Here is a 16,710-nt window from a genome sequence, read left to right on the forward strand (position 1 = left end):
TTTCATATATTAACAGTTATTGTGAGAGTGCCCAATTTCTATTTAGTATCATCTATCAAGTAACAACTATAACTGCACTAATTACTTTTCTAATTTCCTACACTTACATTCTGCCACTATATTAATACACCATAATCAGCTGTCTTCTGAAAGATATAAAGAAGCTATTTTCACTGTACAGTACACTCAGACACTTTAGATTATACAACATTAACTCACCCTTCAAAACCTAGCTCTTTTCAATCTTCCATACTACCATCAAACACATATTTAATCCTCCAAGAACAAGCCTGGTCACTTGAAAAACCATAGTGTAATATGTCTTAATTTAATCTGATCCCTTTTGAAAACTGAAGAAAATGAGGCTTGAAATTTGCTAACTTGCCTAACCGCACAACTAGTTTACAGGAATAGAAACAATCCAGCTAAATATAACATATTACACGAACTAGAAACAATCCAATTAATACAACATATTACACATGTTTGTTCACCTCAACACTATGCTATTTTCTTATTTTATTAACTATACTTCCCTATTTCATTTTCCAAGACACATGCATAACATGAAATCTTTGGGATGGCAATGGCACTATGTATTGGTGAAGAAGCCTCTTTTGGATACAAAGGCAGCAAAGTTTATCATTATTAGAGATATATGATTTTCTACCTATAAGAAAAAACACTCCCCACCCTTTAACCAGTTTAAGACTTTGAAGCACCAAAATTCATTCAAAAGCATGTTCTGTAAAATACAGTAGTTAACATAACCTACTTAGATTTTTATTTTACTATATAGTATTTCAGTTACAGAATTATCTCCACAAGTATGGTCAATAGCAAGCACTTGCTAAAAAAATTTGAGATTCTTGGCATTTCTCTGTGACTCTAAGCTTTTAGTTCAAGTCTCCTTTAAAAGTTAAAGGTATGATACAGATTTAACAGGTGTGAGCACCACCTATTTACCACTTAATCAACCAACATTAAGATTTATACAATTTTTACTTACATTTGATTCTTTGCTGCTTGCCTCTGAGCTTTTCTTTCTTTCCTTTTCTGATCTGGTGGCTTAGCAAAAACAATTTCAATATTTTCTCCCTCCAAGTCTTTGCCATTCATTTCTTCCATAGCCTTAAAAAATTAGTATTGATCAATACAAAAGGAGGCTTTCAGAACTGTGGTTCATTTAAAGCTGAAAAACTCACTTATTATCAATATCGGGTGAAATGGGATTGTAAGAGTTTATTTAAAGACCCAGTTGCAGGTCTCCCCGGTGGCTCAAGGGGGTTAAGATGCAACCTATGAAGCTATCCGCAGCCTCTGCAGCCCAAGTTCGATCCCCGGCCAGGGAGCAACCCCCATGGCACAGCAGATCTCTCCTGACTCGCCCACTGCTCCCCTCAGCAGTGTATTTCAGTAGATCTGCCTGTTCTGTTCCCCACTCTGTCTCTAGTGAAGCCTCTCATCCCCCCACCTCTGGCCTGTACCCCAGTTCTTGTATGCATAAATAAATAAATCTTAAAAAAAATAAATAAAGACCCAGTTGCTTGGGTTTTTTGTTTTTACTTAATTTCGCAAGGTATGCAATTTGCTTAATGTATGCAATTTACAAGTTCAATGAAAATCATTGGCATATGTGGATGACATGACCTGTGAGTTTCCTTCAACTTTTTAAACATCTGATTCTAGAATGAAAAACATCATTATTTAATGTCTTAGTTTAGATGCCAATAGTTATTTACCCCCAGTTATTTACCTTGACAGCACCATCTCGCTCATCAAAATGAATGAAAGCATAATCTTTTAATTTCTTCACTCGTTCTAGTTTTCCAAACTGACTAAATGCCTTTTCTAAAATCTCTTCTGTTACAGTATTGGCAAGGTTGCGTACAAACAGCACTTTTACCTGAAATTAAAAAAAAAACACATACATGCACATACTTGCTGCACCTCCCCCTGCAGTGACCCTTAGGGCTAATGGCTTGCGCCATGGTCCCTAGGTCCGGCTGGGCAACCAGCGCGCAGGCGGAGAACAGCAAAACCCCCTGAAGATATACTTGCTGCACCTCCTCCTGCAGTGACCTCTAGGAATCCCTAGGTCCGGCTGGGCAACCAGCGCGCAGGAGGAGAACAGCAAAAACCGCCTGAAGACATAGATAAGACGGAAGCCTGTTGAAAGATAACGACCACCAGGAGCCACTACAGAAATGCTGTCCGCACGGAAACTTATCTCACCTTCTCTAGACCCACAAACTTTATTCTAATACAACTGTCCCTCTAAAATCTTTTCTCTTTCTCTGTTTAAAAGGTCATTGGTTTGCCGATTAAAAAAGAACATACGAAATCTAATAACTAGGCTGATTCAAATGAAACGTTACTAAACTCTGTGTATTAATAGAACTGCTAGCTTAATAATTTCTCTGTTGTATACTTAGCCTAGTTTGTATTAATCTAAATGATAAAAATATTACATTGTGAAAAGTAAAATTCACCCGTGTTAATTAATAGTAATAGTGAGTAGTTAAAACAAAAAGTAATCATATAAAACAAAAAGAAAAATTAATAGCCTAACTACTTAGGAATGCGCCTGGGTCCAGATGTAAATCACTGCCCTGTCAATGATAAGCTAAACCTATAAGCAAGCAGATTTCTTCACTGATGTTCGCCATTCCTATGCTTTTAGAAAACATATATATACTGGTCACCAACTCAAATAAAATTACACTCAGATTTTCACTCTTGAAGTGTGTCTGTTTGTCATTTCTTTAACCGAATCCCTGACCACCCTGCGCAGTCTCTCAACCCTGAGACGGCCTCATCGCTCACTGCTGTGCTGGTCTGCGGCACATACTCCCTGTTACTTCCAAAGATTCCACTCACAAGATGTCACTGCCTCACTCTGAAAAGTTAACTTTAGTCACTCCCAACTAGGTAACCTAGTTTACCTAAGCTAAGTTTTCAACTCATTTGGGTAAATACCATTAAGTATGACTGCTGAATCTCATGGGGAAAAACCTGAACAGATATCTCACCAAAGAAAAGTAGATTCCAACTAAGTATATACAGGTTCACATCATTTATCAGCAAAAACCTGCAAACTGAAAGAATGAGGTACTAGCACACACCTATTAAAATTACTAAAATCCACAACACACCAATGCTGTTGAGACTATGGAGAAAAACCAACAATGTTGGTGCAAATGAAAAATATGGTCAATTTGGCAGCTTCTTACAAAAAAATCGTCAATTTGGCAGCTTCTTACAAAATTAAGCATTCTTTCACCACACAATCCAGCAATAGCACTCCTTGGTATTTACTCAAATGAGCTGAAACATATCTACACAAAAACCTACACATGGATATTTATACCACCTTTATTCATAATTGCTAAACATGGAAGCAACAAAGATGCCCTTGCGTAGGTGAATGGATAAAAAAACTTTTGACACATCCGGACAATGGAGTATTGTTCAGTTCTAAAAAGAAATGAATTAAGCCATGACAGCCATGGAGGTATTTGAATGTATTTAAGTAAAAGATGAAAATCTTAAAAATGCATACTGTAGGGCCTCCCTGGTGGCTCAAGGGGTTAAGCACAGCTCTGCAGCCCAAGTTCAAACCCAGCCTGCCAGGAGCTGACCCACATGGCACAGCAGACCTCTCCTGTCTCACCCACTGCTCCCCTCAGCAGTGTATTTCAGTCTGCCTGCCTGATCCGCTCCCCACTCTGTCTCTGGTGAATCCTCTCGATCCCTGCACCTATGGCCTGTACCCCAGTTCTTGTACGCATAAATAAATAAAATCTTGAAATATATATACACACACACTGTGTTTTTATATAATATGTATATTATATGCTGTACAATTCTAATGACATCTGGAAAAGGCAAAACTATGGAGACAATAAAAAGATTACTTTTTAGTAATCTAAAAATGGGTGAATAAAGATAGATGGGTAACAGGATTCTTAAGGCAATGAAACTATTATGCATGATACTTTAATGGTGACTATACATCATGCATTGTCAAACCCATAGAATGTATAATACCAAGAGTGAATGCTAACATAAAGTGTGGACTCTAAATTACAATTTGTCAGAATATACGCTCAGTGATTTTAACAAAAATATCACCCTGCCATGGCTGTTGATGGTGAGAGAGACTGTGTGTGTGGAAGGGACTTATGTGAACTCTGTATTCTATACTCAAAAGCATATGCTTAGTAGTTTATATTAAAATTACTAATTAGGGACTCCCTGGTGGTGCAAGGAGTTAAGACACAACCTATGAATCTAACCTAAGCCACTGCAGCATGAGTTCGATCCTGGCCAGCCAGGGAGCTACCCACATGGCGCCAGATCGCCCCTGACTCGCCCGCTGCTCCCCTCATTAGTGTATTTCAGTCAATCTGCCTGTTCTGTTCCCCACTCTGCCTCAGGTGAATCCTCTCAGCTTCCCCCACCAACCTCTGGCCTGTACCCCAGTTCTTGTTTGCATAAGTAAATAAATCTTTAAAAAATAAATAAAATAAAAATTACTAATTATTCTGCAGTCAAAACAGATGGTTCTTTCCTAACAAAGTGAATACACACCGTCTGAGGAAGTTGTTGAAAATGTTAACATAGGTGATTCAAAACTATTTAAGACCTGCCTTTGAAATCTAAAAGAGGGGCTGGAATATTCAAAATATTAATAATCTCTAAAGTGGAATCGCAAAATTTGACCTTCTGGCTAAGAAACATCTCATCATCCTAAAATACTTGAAATGAATCAGAATTTTTTAATCTAGCCTAACAAGACCTTTGTGTGAGAGAGGAAAAATAAGAACCCTAAGTAATATCTGACCTCAAGACAACTTATCCTTTACTAACATTCACAACTCTGGTATTTTACAACCTTTTTTGACTTACCTCAACATATTTGCTAACCTATAATAATTAAAGGAGGATTCTTAAAAGACTACAGAGGAATAAATGCAAACTGCACTAGTGAGTAAACTGTTGACTCAAGATATGTTTGTTCTCAAAGGATGTCTCAACTGACTGCTGAAGCAGGATACCTAATAATAGCTAAACCCTGTAACAGCAGCAGCTCTGCTGAGGCCAGTAGAGTTCACTATTTTTAGGAAGACTTTTAACACAAAAACCATGTAACCTAATGGCGCCATTCTCAAAAACTCCAAGAAATTGTCTCAAAAACTCAAAGAAACTGCCCTTACAAGCCACACAAAAAAAGAATTAAACCACCTCCACAACATGTAGGCTACCTAAATTCATCCTAAGTCTGTTAGCTATACAATTATGGTTGAGTGTCATGAATAAATTTCTGTATTCACTTTCTATGCACATTGTGTTGTTATTTCTGATGTGTGACCTTAAACACTTCTCCATTTCAAAATTATGGTTTACTGCAACACATAATATATATCATATCATAAAATTGTTTTTCTTCTCTCTAAAGCTTTCACCCCCCTCCCACCAACCCCTCAAAAAGAACTTTTAACTTGACTCTCATTACCTTTGCCATAACCTCAGGATCAGGATCTTCTATAGGATCAGCCCATTCAACAGTTCCAACATTTCCCCAGACCTTGACTTTACCGCTCATTAATCTACGCCTTGCCTGGGCAGCTGTTTTGTGATCTTCATATTCAAGGAAGCAAAAACCTCTGTTCTTTTTCTTGTCGTCTGGTTGGTGGTATAAAATGACGTCTGTAAGACCCTCTGAAAGTAAACAACCATTCCAGGGAAATTAGGTAAAAATAACAAGAAAAAGATCCAGGGATTTACTTTTCTAATGTAATGTTTGAATATCAAAACAAAAAATAACCACTTAACAAGAAAAAATGAAAAGAATCATCTTTAGAGGGACTCAAAAAAATAGACTCAGATAATGTACTTAATCCACACTTTCCCAACTGGTCCCAACACAGAAACCCCCATGAAAGAAAACATTCTTTTAAATTAGACCTAAGGACTATACTGCTTCCATTAGTAAATGACAGAGCCAATAAAAATCTTTACATAATTGTTTTAGGAAAATGGGAGTATAGATTAGACATGGTTAAGACATTTCTCTCATGCAAGTAAACACTAAAATTCTAATTGCTATTTCCTGGTCTCAGATAATCAATAACTTCATTTCCAATGAAATATATACAAAAATTTTAAATGTTCGTTAGCCTGACAAAAATATTTTTTAGTAAGTCATTTGAAAACCATTGAGTTAAACTGCACCATACTGACAGTGCATAATCTCTGCTTGCAGCAGGAGTTATTATTCCTTTAATTTGGAAAATTGAAACATTTCACAAATAATCCTGCTAAGAACATTAACTAGCACCTAAAAATGCATACACACAAAAAATACAATCTTACAAAACAGGGAAGCACAATAAACATTGTGCAGAATGAGTAGAAATCCCAGCTGCACTCCTCACTATATAAAATTAAGCAAGTTATTCCCCAAAACCTTCTAATCCCCATTTCCCCTATCTGAAAAACAGAGTTACCTGTTAATGAATGTGTTTAAAACATGTAAAAGTAAGCAATTACCTTCAGTAATTAAAGTTGCAACTCCTCCCAAGTAAATTCAACTTACCTGTTACTTTACTAAATTCTTCAAGAATCTGTTCCTTGGTTTTACTCTTAGGAATAGAGCCCACAAAAAGCCTATTGTTGGCAACCGAGATGCAGACACCAATATGTTTTCCAGAACGAATTTCATGATTATTATACTGAAAGGGGAAAAAGTACATATTTTAAAAACTCTTATAATATCCTAACAAGTCCTAACTACAAACACATGCAAAAGCAAAATTTTCAGCAAAATTTAACGTGCTTATAGCTTTTTTTTTTTTTTTAAAGATTTACTTATTTATTTATACAAGAACTGGGGTACAGGCCAGATGCGTGGGAGGGTGAGAGGATTCACCAGAGAGAAAGCGGGGAACAGAACAGGCAGACTGGCGAAATACACCGCGCTAAGGGGAGCAGCGGGCGAGACAGGAGGTCTGCTGAGTCATGTGGGACCCTCAACGGCCAGCCAGGATTGAACTGGCGCTGCGGGGGCTGTGGACAGCTTCAGAGCGCTGCGCTCAACGGCCTGCGCCACCAGGGGAGGCCCGTAAAGTATTTTTATCCCTTAAAAAAAGCTACTGTAAAGGAGATCTGAGATAGTTAATGAAAACTATATACCAATAACATGACTAAGCAAGTTTAAGAAATTAATGCAAAATTCTGTCATGTTCTTGAAATTTAAGAAACAATGAAATAGTGGGCCTCCTCAGTGACGCGGCGGTTGAGCACTGGGTTGCAAAGCTGCCCGCAGCCTCTGCAGCGCCGGTTCGATCCCCGGCTGCTCCCCGGCCACCGGAGGAGGGTCCCGCATGGCGCACAGACCTCTCCTGCCACCTGCTGCTCCCCTCAGCAGTGTACTTTGGTCCTTCTGCCTGCTCTGCTCCCCGCTCTGACTCCGGTGAATTCTCTCACCCACCTGCACTTCTGACTGTACCCAGTGCTTGTATAAATAAATAAATAAATAAATAAATCTTTAAAAAAAAAAAAAAAAGGAAACAATGAATTAGTAAACAGACCTGTAACAGCTTAAATTCATCAACCTCTGATTCCACAATGCCTTAACTTCTACTAAAATTCCTCCTGCCAACCATTTATCCTCAGAGAAAGAAAGCTGATTAAAGTACCAGCAAGCTTTCTACTTTGTTGACCATTAGCTGACTCTACTTTCCCATCACTTCTTCCCTCTCTTGTAAAATTACAATAGGGAATTTCTGACTTCAAATACATGTCTAAAAGGAGAGAATACTGTTATTCTGAACCTGACCTTTCCATTTCATTTAATTAACCCTACAATAAAGGTGGAGAAAGACAAGTTGACTGACTGTGATAGATATATACAAGCAACTATAAACTCTACAGTAGAGGGCCTCCCTGGTGGCGCAAGGGGTTGAGCACAGCGCTATGAAGCTGTCCACAGCCTTTGCGGCACGAGTTCAATCCCCCAGCCAGCCAGGGAGCTACCCACATGGCGCAGCAGACCTCTCCTGACTCGCCTGCTGCTCCACTTAGCAGTGTATTTCAGTCAGTCTGCCTGTTCTGTTCCCCACTCTGTCTGTGATGAATCCTCTCATCCACACTGCCCCACACCTCTGGCTTACATCCCATTTCTTGTATGCATAAATAAATAAATCATTAAAAAAAAACTATCTCAAATTTCATGTTAGTGATAGTGACAGCAGCAACACCTGGCCTCAAAGTTTTTTTTTTTTTTTTTAAGATTTATTTATTTATGCATATAAGAACTGGGGTACAGGCCAGAGGTGCAGGGAGTGAGAGGATTCACCAGAGACAGAGTGGGGAGCAGAACAGGCAAATCCACTGAAATACACTGCTGAGGGGAACAGTGGGAAAGACAGGAGAGGTCTGCTTCGCCTCCCTGGCCAGCTGGGGAATCTAACTCGTGTTGCAGTGACTGACTGGCAAAAGCTTGATAGCACCATCTTCAACTTAATCTTGTGCCACCAGAGAGGCCTCATACAATTTTTAGACCAGCCTTATGGCAAAAGTAAAGCCAATCCTCTCCCTACTGCTCCATTTCTTGCACAATACATACAAATAGGTGTTAAGAGAAGAAAACATATGTTCAAAAAAGATTCCTTCATGTCCCATTCTCTACCTGAAGGTAATCTAAACTAAACGTGAAGTTCAAATATTCTTCCTCCAGTTCTGAACAGTTTCGTATTTTCTACCTCAGACTCAGTTAACACTGTCAAGGCTTTGGTCACCCTTATCTCAGGATAATCTTTATTCAATACACTAGAGCCACAGATTTTAAAAAAGAAAAGAAACACCCATCACAATTTTTGCCTAGTGGGAAAAAGTCTCTCAGTGGTTCATCACCAAAGTTCAAATATTTGGACATCATGTAAATTGAGTCTAAAATTCCTACTACCTCCCTTTCCACAATACTATAATCCTACCTATTTACATCAGTTCTCAAGCAGTTTTTCTACTCCTAAGCCTCAAATAAAAAGATCCCCCCCCCCCATCTAACTTGAGCTCAACCAAAAAATTTGCAAGCCCTAATCCAATCAACTTCGACAAAACACCCTTCTATGTGAACATATTCCCCAACAGCAGTGATTTTCCTCCCAGGGGGAGTAAGACATGTCTAGAGACATTTTTGGTTGTCAAATAAGGATGGGAGTTTGCTGCAGATATTTAGAGGGTAAGCAGAGGCCAGGGAGATTACTCAACCTCCTACAACTTATAGGATATTTAGAAATATATACATCTAAAATATCAACAGCAGGTCTCCCTCATGGCACAAGGGTTAAAGTCTCAGTGCTATCAACTTATCCCCAGCCAGGGAGCTGACCCACATGGTGCAGCAGACCTCTCCTGTCTTGCCCACTGATCTCCTCGGCAATGTATCTGAGTAGACCTGCCTGTTCTATTCCCCTCTGTCTCTGGTGGATTCTCTCACCCCCTGCACCTCTGACTTAGACCCCAGTTTTTATATGCATAAATAAATAAAAATAAATCTTAAAAAAAAAAAATCAGCAGCACTGAGGTTGAGAAATCCTGCCACAGACTTTACCTCAGTTGTTATACTGAGCTATGGTTGAATCCACCATTGTATAGATTATGGATAAGTAGATTAAAATACTCTAGTCCACAAATACAGGAAACCTTAAGAACACAATAAATCACTTTAAGGCCTGTTCATTTCCTGAATTTTTATAATTAATCATCAAATAGTAACAAATCAACCACTTTCAATTTGGTCATCTAGTCTGTGCTACAGGACTTAACAAACACAATTTAAATACCAGAAAAAGAATGGAAGAAAACGAGTTATTTTAAAGATGACAGCACTTGGTCTAATTTTTCCCCTTTATTTTTATTTTCAAATGTCCTAATAGCAAAAACTATTTACTGTAAGAAATACCTAACTTAAAAGCAAACTTGCAAGAGAAAGTACAATTTTTCCCCCTTCCATCAACATTAACAATGCTGCTCTCAAGGCAATAAGAACTATGTTAATAGAAGAAAAGTTTCATTCTTTGCCTTCCAATCCCCCAATCACTGGTGCTGCTACAATTAATAAAGACAAATTAGGTACAAGTTATATATGATAGCTGTGCTCTCTGAACAATATAAATGGCGTGAAAAGTCCACACAATTTATGAGTATTTTAATGTTTATGAATATTTTAATTTAAAAAAATTAAATTATCCTTTGTAAGTATTTTAATTTTAAAAATCAAAACAACTATAGCTAACAGTAAAGTGTAAACTGGCTCTCCAATATAAGTCTTTACCCTCTGGACATATTACCCAAATAACGCACAAGAACGAAGAAATACACATTTCTTGGAAGAAATGCCCCATCTAACTTCTAAATGTTATCTGAAATGATTAAACTTTCTTACTCTAATTTTAAGGGCCAATCACCTCAAATTCAAAATTAAAACTCTGTAAACCAGCAGGTGGGTAACAGTAAATCAGATGATGTAAGGGCATTACACTGTTCTGAACCATAATAGAACTCTAATTTAATACTGATAAACCCTAACTCTCAAGTGTCAGTATACGAGAATCCTACAACGGTGAATTATCAATATGCACAAAAATACAAGAGGTCTTTCCAACTCCAGGTAAGTGGGCCCTGGCATTTAAATTTTAGGGTAGGGCCTCCCCTGGTGGCACAGTGGTTGAGCGCTGGGCTGCGAAGCTGCCCGCAGCCTCTGCAGTGCGGGTTCAATCCCCGGCCACCACCGGCGAGGGTCCCACATGGCATGACAGACCTCTCCTGCCACGCCCACTGCTCCCTTCAGCAGTGTATTTCGTCAGTCTGACTGTTCTGTTCCCCCCTCTGGCTCTGGTGAATTCTCTCACCCTCCCGTGCTTCTGACTGTACCCAGTGCTTGCATAAATAAATAAATATATATATATCTTTCTTTTAAAAATAAATAAATAAATAAATAAATTTTAGGGTGGTAACTCTCAGATCTAGTACCAGAGTGAGGTGATGAGTTTAAAAATAAAGATGACCTCTGAACATTAATCAATGCAGTTTGAGTATTTAAGGACACCAAAAAAAGGAGTTGTATGGGCTAAAACATTCTGGTCCTCTATATTTAATTCTCAAGTCAGTTTTTCCTTCCCTCATAGACAGTTACCAAATCTCCAGCAATTTAACCATCAGAATTATAATCTGATGTACAAAATGGTCATTCAGTACTAACCCTTACAACAGCAAAGCCACTACCCCCAAAGCTGGTTCACTATCTTTAAGCATTTAATTAGAAAGTCTTCTTTACATTGAGTTGAAGTTACTTCCCTAAATATATAGTTAAGTTTTTCTCCTCTCCTGAATGACAACACTTCATTTACCTGCACACAATCCTCATGACTAACTGGTCTCTATTATGTGGCTAATCATTCCTTTTCACTGCTATTGGCAAAGTATAAAAGTGCCCCCAAGAGTGACATACATAAAATATTGTAGATGCAAACAAGAGATTGAAAAGTCTAGAATATAGTGGAGCCTATTACTGACCTTCCACTTCCAGACATTATGGTTTTACTACATGTGGTTACTTTCATTTAGCAACCACACAATTGTGACCCACTCTACAGTTTATTTGTGAAATTAGTTGTGTACAGGACTTTTATTCACACTCAATTCCACCTGTTGGTGTGAACTAGCTGTGAACCATTTGAAAATCTTTTCAGATCCTTCATTTGTCAACCAGAGCCATTATCAGTGTGTGCAGATTCAAGACATAAAACATTCCAAGGGCAGTGCAACTATGCCCTGTATTTAAGTCATTGATAAAAATTGGAATAACCTGGCCTCCCAGGTGGTGCAGCGGGCTGACCACAGCTCTGTGACGCTGTCCGCAGCCTCTGCAGCACAGGTTCGATTCCCGGCCAGCCAGGGAGATACCCACATGGCGCGACAGGCCTCTCAGGTCTAGCCAGCTGCTCCCCTCAGCAGTGCTTTCAGTCCAGCTGCCTGTTCTGCTCCCCGCTGTCTCTGGTGGATCCTCTCACCCTCCCACACCTCTGGCCTGTACCCCACATAAATCTTTTAAAAAAATTAAAAATTTAAAAAAATTTGGAATAACCTGTAGCATACCACACTGCCAATCATTTCTCCCTTCTTTAACTTCACCTTTCTACTTACTGCTGCTACCCTCCAAGCCATTATCTTCACCCAAACATTCTTCATTTCTCTGCCATTTTCATGCTTCTCACACCAAGGATCAAAACTGTAATGGCACCATACAACTAAGTGCAGCAGTCATGACTACTGCATTCTGTCAGTGATTTCATACAAGTTTTATCTCCTACTTCTTTCTACAAAACACCTGTTCAACTTGATGCACTTGTTCCCTTCACTGTCCTGCTCAAACTTCTTTATGACAAAGTCAACAATCCCAGCCCAATCTATTCCTTCATCCCTTCACTACCCTTTGAGGCCATCTGCTTCCACTTTAACTGTAGTTAGCCTCTCATGTTATATGAACTCTAAAGCCAAGATCAAGCTCAAATTACTTTGCACACCCACAGTAAAAGCTTTCATGTTAAGCACATAAATAAATATTTGGTAAACTGCTACTACAATATTTTGTGTACCTATCTTGGCAGCTGCATTCATCAAAATGGTTGTGGCTACACTGGTTAATATATACCACTATGATGAATAAAACCATCAGTAGCTATTAAAATCCTAACTTTTAATCTAAAAATAGATGAACTATTCCAGTGTTTATAACAAGCACTATTAGCCTTTTCAGGAGGACATTTTCACTACATAGGAAGGTTATCAGCATTGCCAAATCAGTGATCCTGAATTCCAACTCCAGCAGCAAACCACACAAATATATATACGCACACATAGCCTTTCCTCCTAGTCTTTGTGACAACACCAAACATTATACATACTTCCAAACATCCCAAAGGAGTAACAGGAAAGCATCACCACATCACCTCCATTAAGCTACACTAATCCTTTGACTAAAGGTAACAGAAAAAGCCAATGTAAGTTAGAAAACCTTTAAATAGCAAAATAGCCTATAGCTAATATGCGAATGCTATAAATTCTTGTGTCATAATGAATGCAGTAAATGGCACAGGTCAGTTAATTTATCAAGCACCCACCATACCATATAGTGGTACTATGCTAACATCGAAGATAAAGGGGGAAAAAGTCCTATTTAGATGGGGAGAACAAAAAAAAGGTTAATGATAAGTAGGAGAGGGCCTCCCTGGTGGCGCAAGGGGTTAAGACGCAGCCTAGGAAGCTGTCCGCAGCCACTGCAGCAGGAGTTCAATCCCCGCCCAGTGAGGTGACCCACATGGTGCAGCAGACCTCTCCTGACTTGCCTGCTGCTCCCCTCAGCAGTGCGTATCAGTCAATCCACCTGTTCTGTTCCCCACTGTTTCTGGTGAAACCTCTCACCCCCCAACCTCTGGCCTATACCCCAGTTCCGGCATGTATAAATAAATAAATTTAAAAAAAAAAAAGAGAGAGAAGAGAGGTGAGCAGAAACCTGATCAGACAGGGCTTTGTTTGTAAACCATTAGAGTTCTCAGCAAGACAATGTTGTGATCTAAACTATGCTGCTAAATATTTAGACTGTGTGCCTCCCTGGTGGCACAAGGGGTTAAGCACAGCACTGTGAAGCTATCCGCAGCCTCTGCAGCAGGAGGTTCAATCCCCGGCCAGCCAGGGAGCTAACTCACATGGCATAGCAGACCTCTCCTGCCTCGCCTACTGCTCCCCTCAGTAGTGTATTTCAGTCTGCCTGTTCTGTTCCCCACTCTGTCTCTGCTGAATCCTCTCACCCCGCCCCCCCACACCTCGAGCCTACACCAGTGCTTATATGCATAAATAAATCTTTAAAAAAATAAAACCTTAAAATAAATATTAAGACTGTGAAGGAGCAATGGAAAGCATCGAGACTAAGGGATTCTTAGAAAGACAGTTTAGGGTGGTAGCAATATAGATTATAAAAAGCAGTTAGACACCAAAATATTCTAGCAGTAGAGACAAGACTTACTTCCTGAGCAACTTTCAACAGCACCTAACTACATAACCTGTACTACTGGTTTAAATTGTTACGTCTAGTTAACAGCAAGCACTGAGAGATAAAAGTGATATCCGGGCCTCCCCGGTGGCACAGTGGGTTGAACGCAGTGCTGTCAAGCTGTCCACAGCCTCTGCCACACAGTTTCAATTCCAGGCCGGCCAGGGAGATTCCCACATGGCGCGGCAGACCTCTCCTGTCTTGCCCACTATTCCTCTCAAGCAGTGTTTTCAGTGAATCTGCCTGTTCTGCTCCCCGCTGTGTCTCTGGTGAATCCTCTTACCCTCCCTCGCTCTAGCCTGTACGCCAGCTCTTGTATAAATAAAATGTTTCTTTAAATAATAACTAAATAAAAAATAAAGCTGGTATCAAACTAAAGCTGTACAGCTTCAGGTAAGTCACCCAGCTTATTTATTTACTCTTCAGTAGAATGAAGATTATTCCACTTACCTTGAATAGGTTGAGGTGGCATTTTAAGGTGATAATGTAGCACCTAGCACAGTTCCTGTGCCGTAAGCACTCAAGTAGTAGCTGTTAATTCACCTTTCCACCAATTTAATCTTGCTTCCCTAGCTAGATTATCACTGTCGAGGGATGTAATTTTCTGTTCCCCAAAATATAAGGCAAGTGTTGGCTGAAAATAATCATTTTAGAAGTTTGCTATTGCTTCAGAGTTCAATGTCTCTTCAATTGTTAATATCAATTAACCTATTTTTACAAGTCATTCAGATGCAAATTTTAAGTCGACAAGTTTTTAAACTAGAACCACATGAAAAAAAAAAGGCCAAATACATCAACTATCTCAATCTAAGGTATTCCTCAAGACACAAAGTACAGGAAAGCAAAGAAAGATCATGCTCATCTTGTCTGAAATATAATTTCCAAAGAGGTATTTTCCTCAACATTTAAATTATCACTAAATTAAGTGTTCAGTTATATAAAAATTCACCTTGCACAGAGCTGCAATTCAAGTACTCTCTCATAGTATGACCTAAGTAAGCATTTTCAAAATATGCTTAAGGAGGGGCCTCCCCGGTGGCGCAGTGGTTGAGCGCTGGGTTGCGAAGCTGCCCGCAGCCTCTGCAGCGCCAGTTCGATCCCCGGCTGCTCCCCGGCCACCGGCAGAGGGTCCCACATGGCGCGCAGACCTCTCCTGCCGCCCGCTGCTCCCCTCAGCAGTGTACTTCCGTCCTTCTGCCTGCTCTGCTCCCCGCTCTTGCTCTGGTGACTTCTCTCGCCCTCCCGCGCTTCTAACTGTACCCAGTGCTTGTATAAATAAATAAATAAAAATAAATAAATCTTTAAAAAAAAAAAAAAAAATATGCTTAAGGAATATATTTGGGAAAGAGGGTACACAAATTTCATAATTAAATACAAACTGGCAAGTAACAGCCAAATCAATTTGAGTTCTGTATTTTGATGTTTCATTTCCTCAAAAACATTGCTCTATTAAGACAAAACTCCCAATTCTATTATCATCATGATTCTAGTGCCACATTAAAGTATTTTTTATCTCAAAAAGTGCCAATTTTATTGCTATAGACATTAAAAAAATTATTTGTGAAAGTACTTTTAACTGAGGTAACAATGGTTTAGAAAAAGCTGTATGTCCAGGCCTCCCTGGTGGTGCAGGGGTTAAAGCCTCAGCGCTATCAAGCCACTGCCAGCGACTGTGGCATGAGTTTGATCCCCCTCCAGGGAGCTGACCCACATGGCACAGCAGACCTCTCCTATCTCGCCAGCTGCTCCCCTTGGCAGTGTATTTCAGTAGATCCGCCTGTCTCCTGCCTTCCACTCTCTCTGGTGAATCCTGTCACAAAACACACCACCCACCCCCACCATACTGCTGGCCTAAATGCCAGTTCTTGTATACATAAATAAAATAAACCTTATGGGGGGGGGGGAAGGCAGTATGGTCAATTAATCTCAGTAGACATATACTACCATCAAATCTTTTAAAAGGCACCAAGGAAAGAGGAAAAGAGTAAAAGGTGTCAACCTAATAATGGGAATGGCACCAGAACTTTGGAAACAAGAGGAGTGAGCCTTATACACACAGAGGTGAAGATATACCACTGAAATTTATATAGTTCTGAAACTGATTTTTATTTTTTTAAAAAGGTGCTAAGATGCAAAGCCTCCTAAATTCATCAGGCAGTAAAAAAATGCCCTAAGGTAAGGACTGAACTCAAACCTCCCTCTCCAAAAATGTTAAGAAGTTTATTTACAACAAAGGGGCCTCCCTGGTGGCACAAGGAGTTGAGTCACAGCACTGTGAAGCTGTCTGCAGCTACTTGCAGCAAGAGTTCGATCCCCGGCTAAGAACCCACACGGCACAGCAAACCTCTCCTGTCTAGAGCCCACTGCTCCCCTCAGCAGTTATTTCAGTCAATCCACCTGTTATGCTCCCCACTCTGTCTCTGGTGAATCCTCTCACCCACAGCACCTCTGGCCTATACCCCCGGTTCTTACATGCATAAATAAATCTTAAAAAAAAAAAAAAAAAAAAACAAGTTTACAACAACAGTTAGCTCCCAGACTAATCAAAATGGCTATCTGGACACCTAAGGAAGTTCCTGTATTATAGTTAA

At 39.6% G+C, this 16,710-nt stretch overlaps 1 protein-coding gene across 6 annotated transcripts in view; it reads right to left on the minus strand.

Moving 5' to 3' along the window:
* The window catches only part of SYNCRIP (synaptotagmin binding cytoplasmic RNA interacting protein), a 29,876-nt gene that overhangs the window by 4,478 nt on the left and 8,688 nt on the right, over positions 1-16,710 (minus strand). For all 6 annotated transcript variants that reach the window (XM_037520053.2, XM_037520056.2, XM_037520054.2 and 3 more), the window contains 4 exons: positions 6,602-6,737; positions 5,519-5,724; positions 1,757-1,906; positions 1,010-1,131 (listed from right to left, as the gene is read on the minus strand). In XM_037520053.2, coding sequence (XP_037375950.1) covers positions 1,010-1,131; positions 1,757-1,906; positions 5,519-5,724; positions 6,602-6,737 — 614 coding nt within the window. The remainder of the gene's footprint in view (positions 1-1,009; positions 1,132-1,756; positions 1,907-5,518; positions 5,725-6,601; positions 6,738-16,710) is intronic.

This window comes from Talpa occidentalis, unplaced genomic scaffold (assembly GCF_014898055.3).
Source record: "Talpa occidentalis isolate TD23 unplaced genomic scaffold, MPIMG_talOcc4v2.1 talOcc4.2, whole genome shotgun sequence".
Lineage (NCBI taxonomy): Eukaryota > Metazoa > Chordata > Mammalia > Eulipotyphla > Talpidae > Talpa > Talpa occidentalis.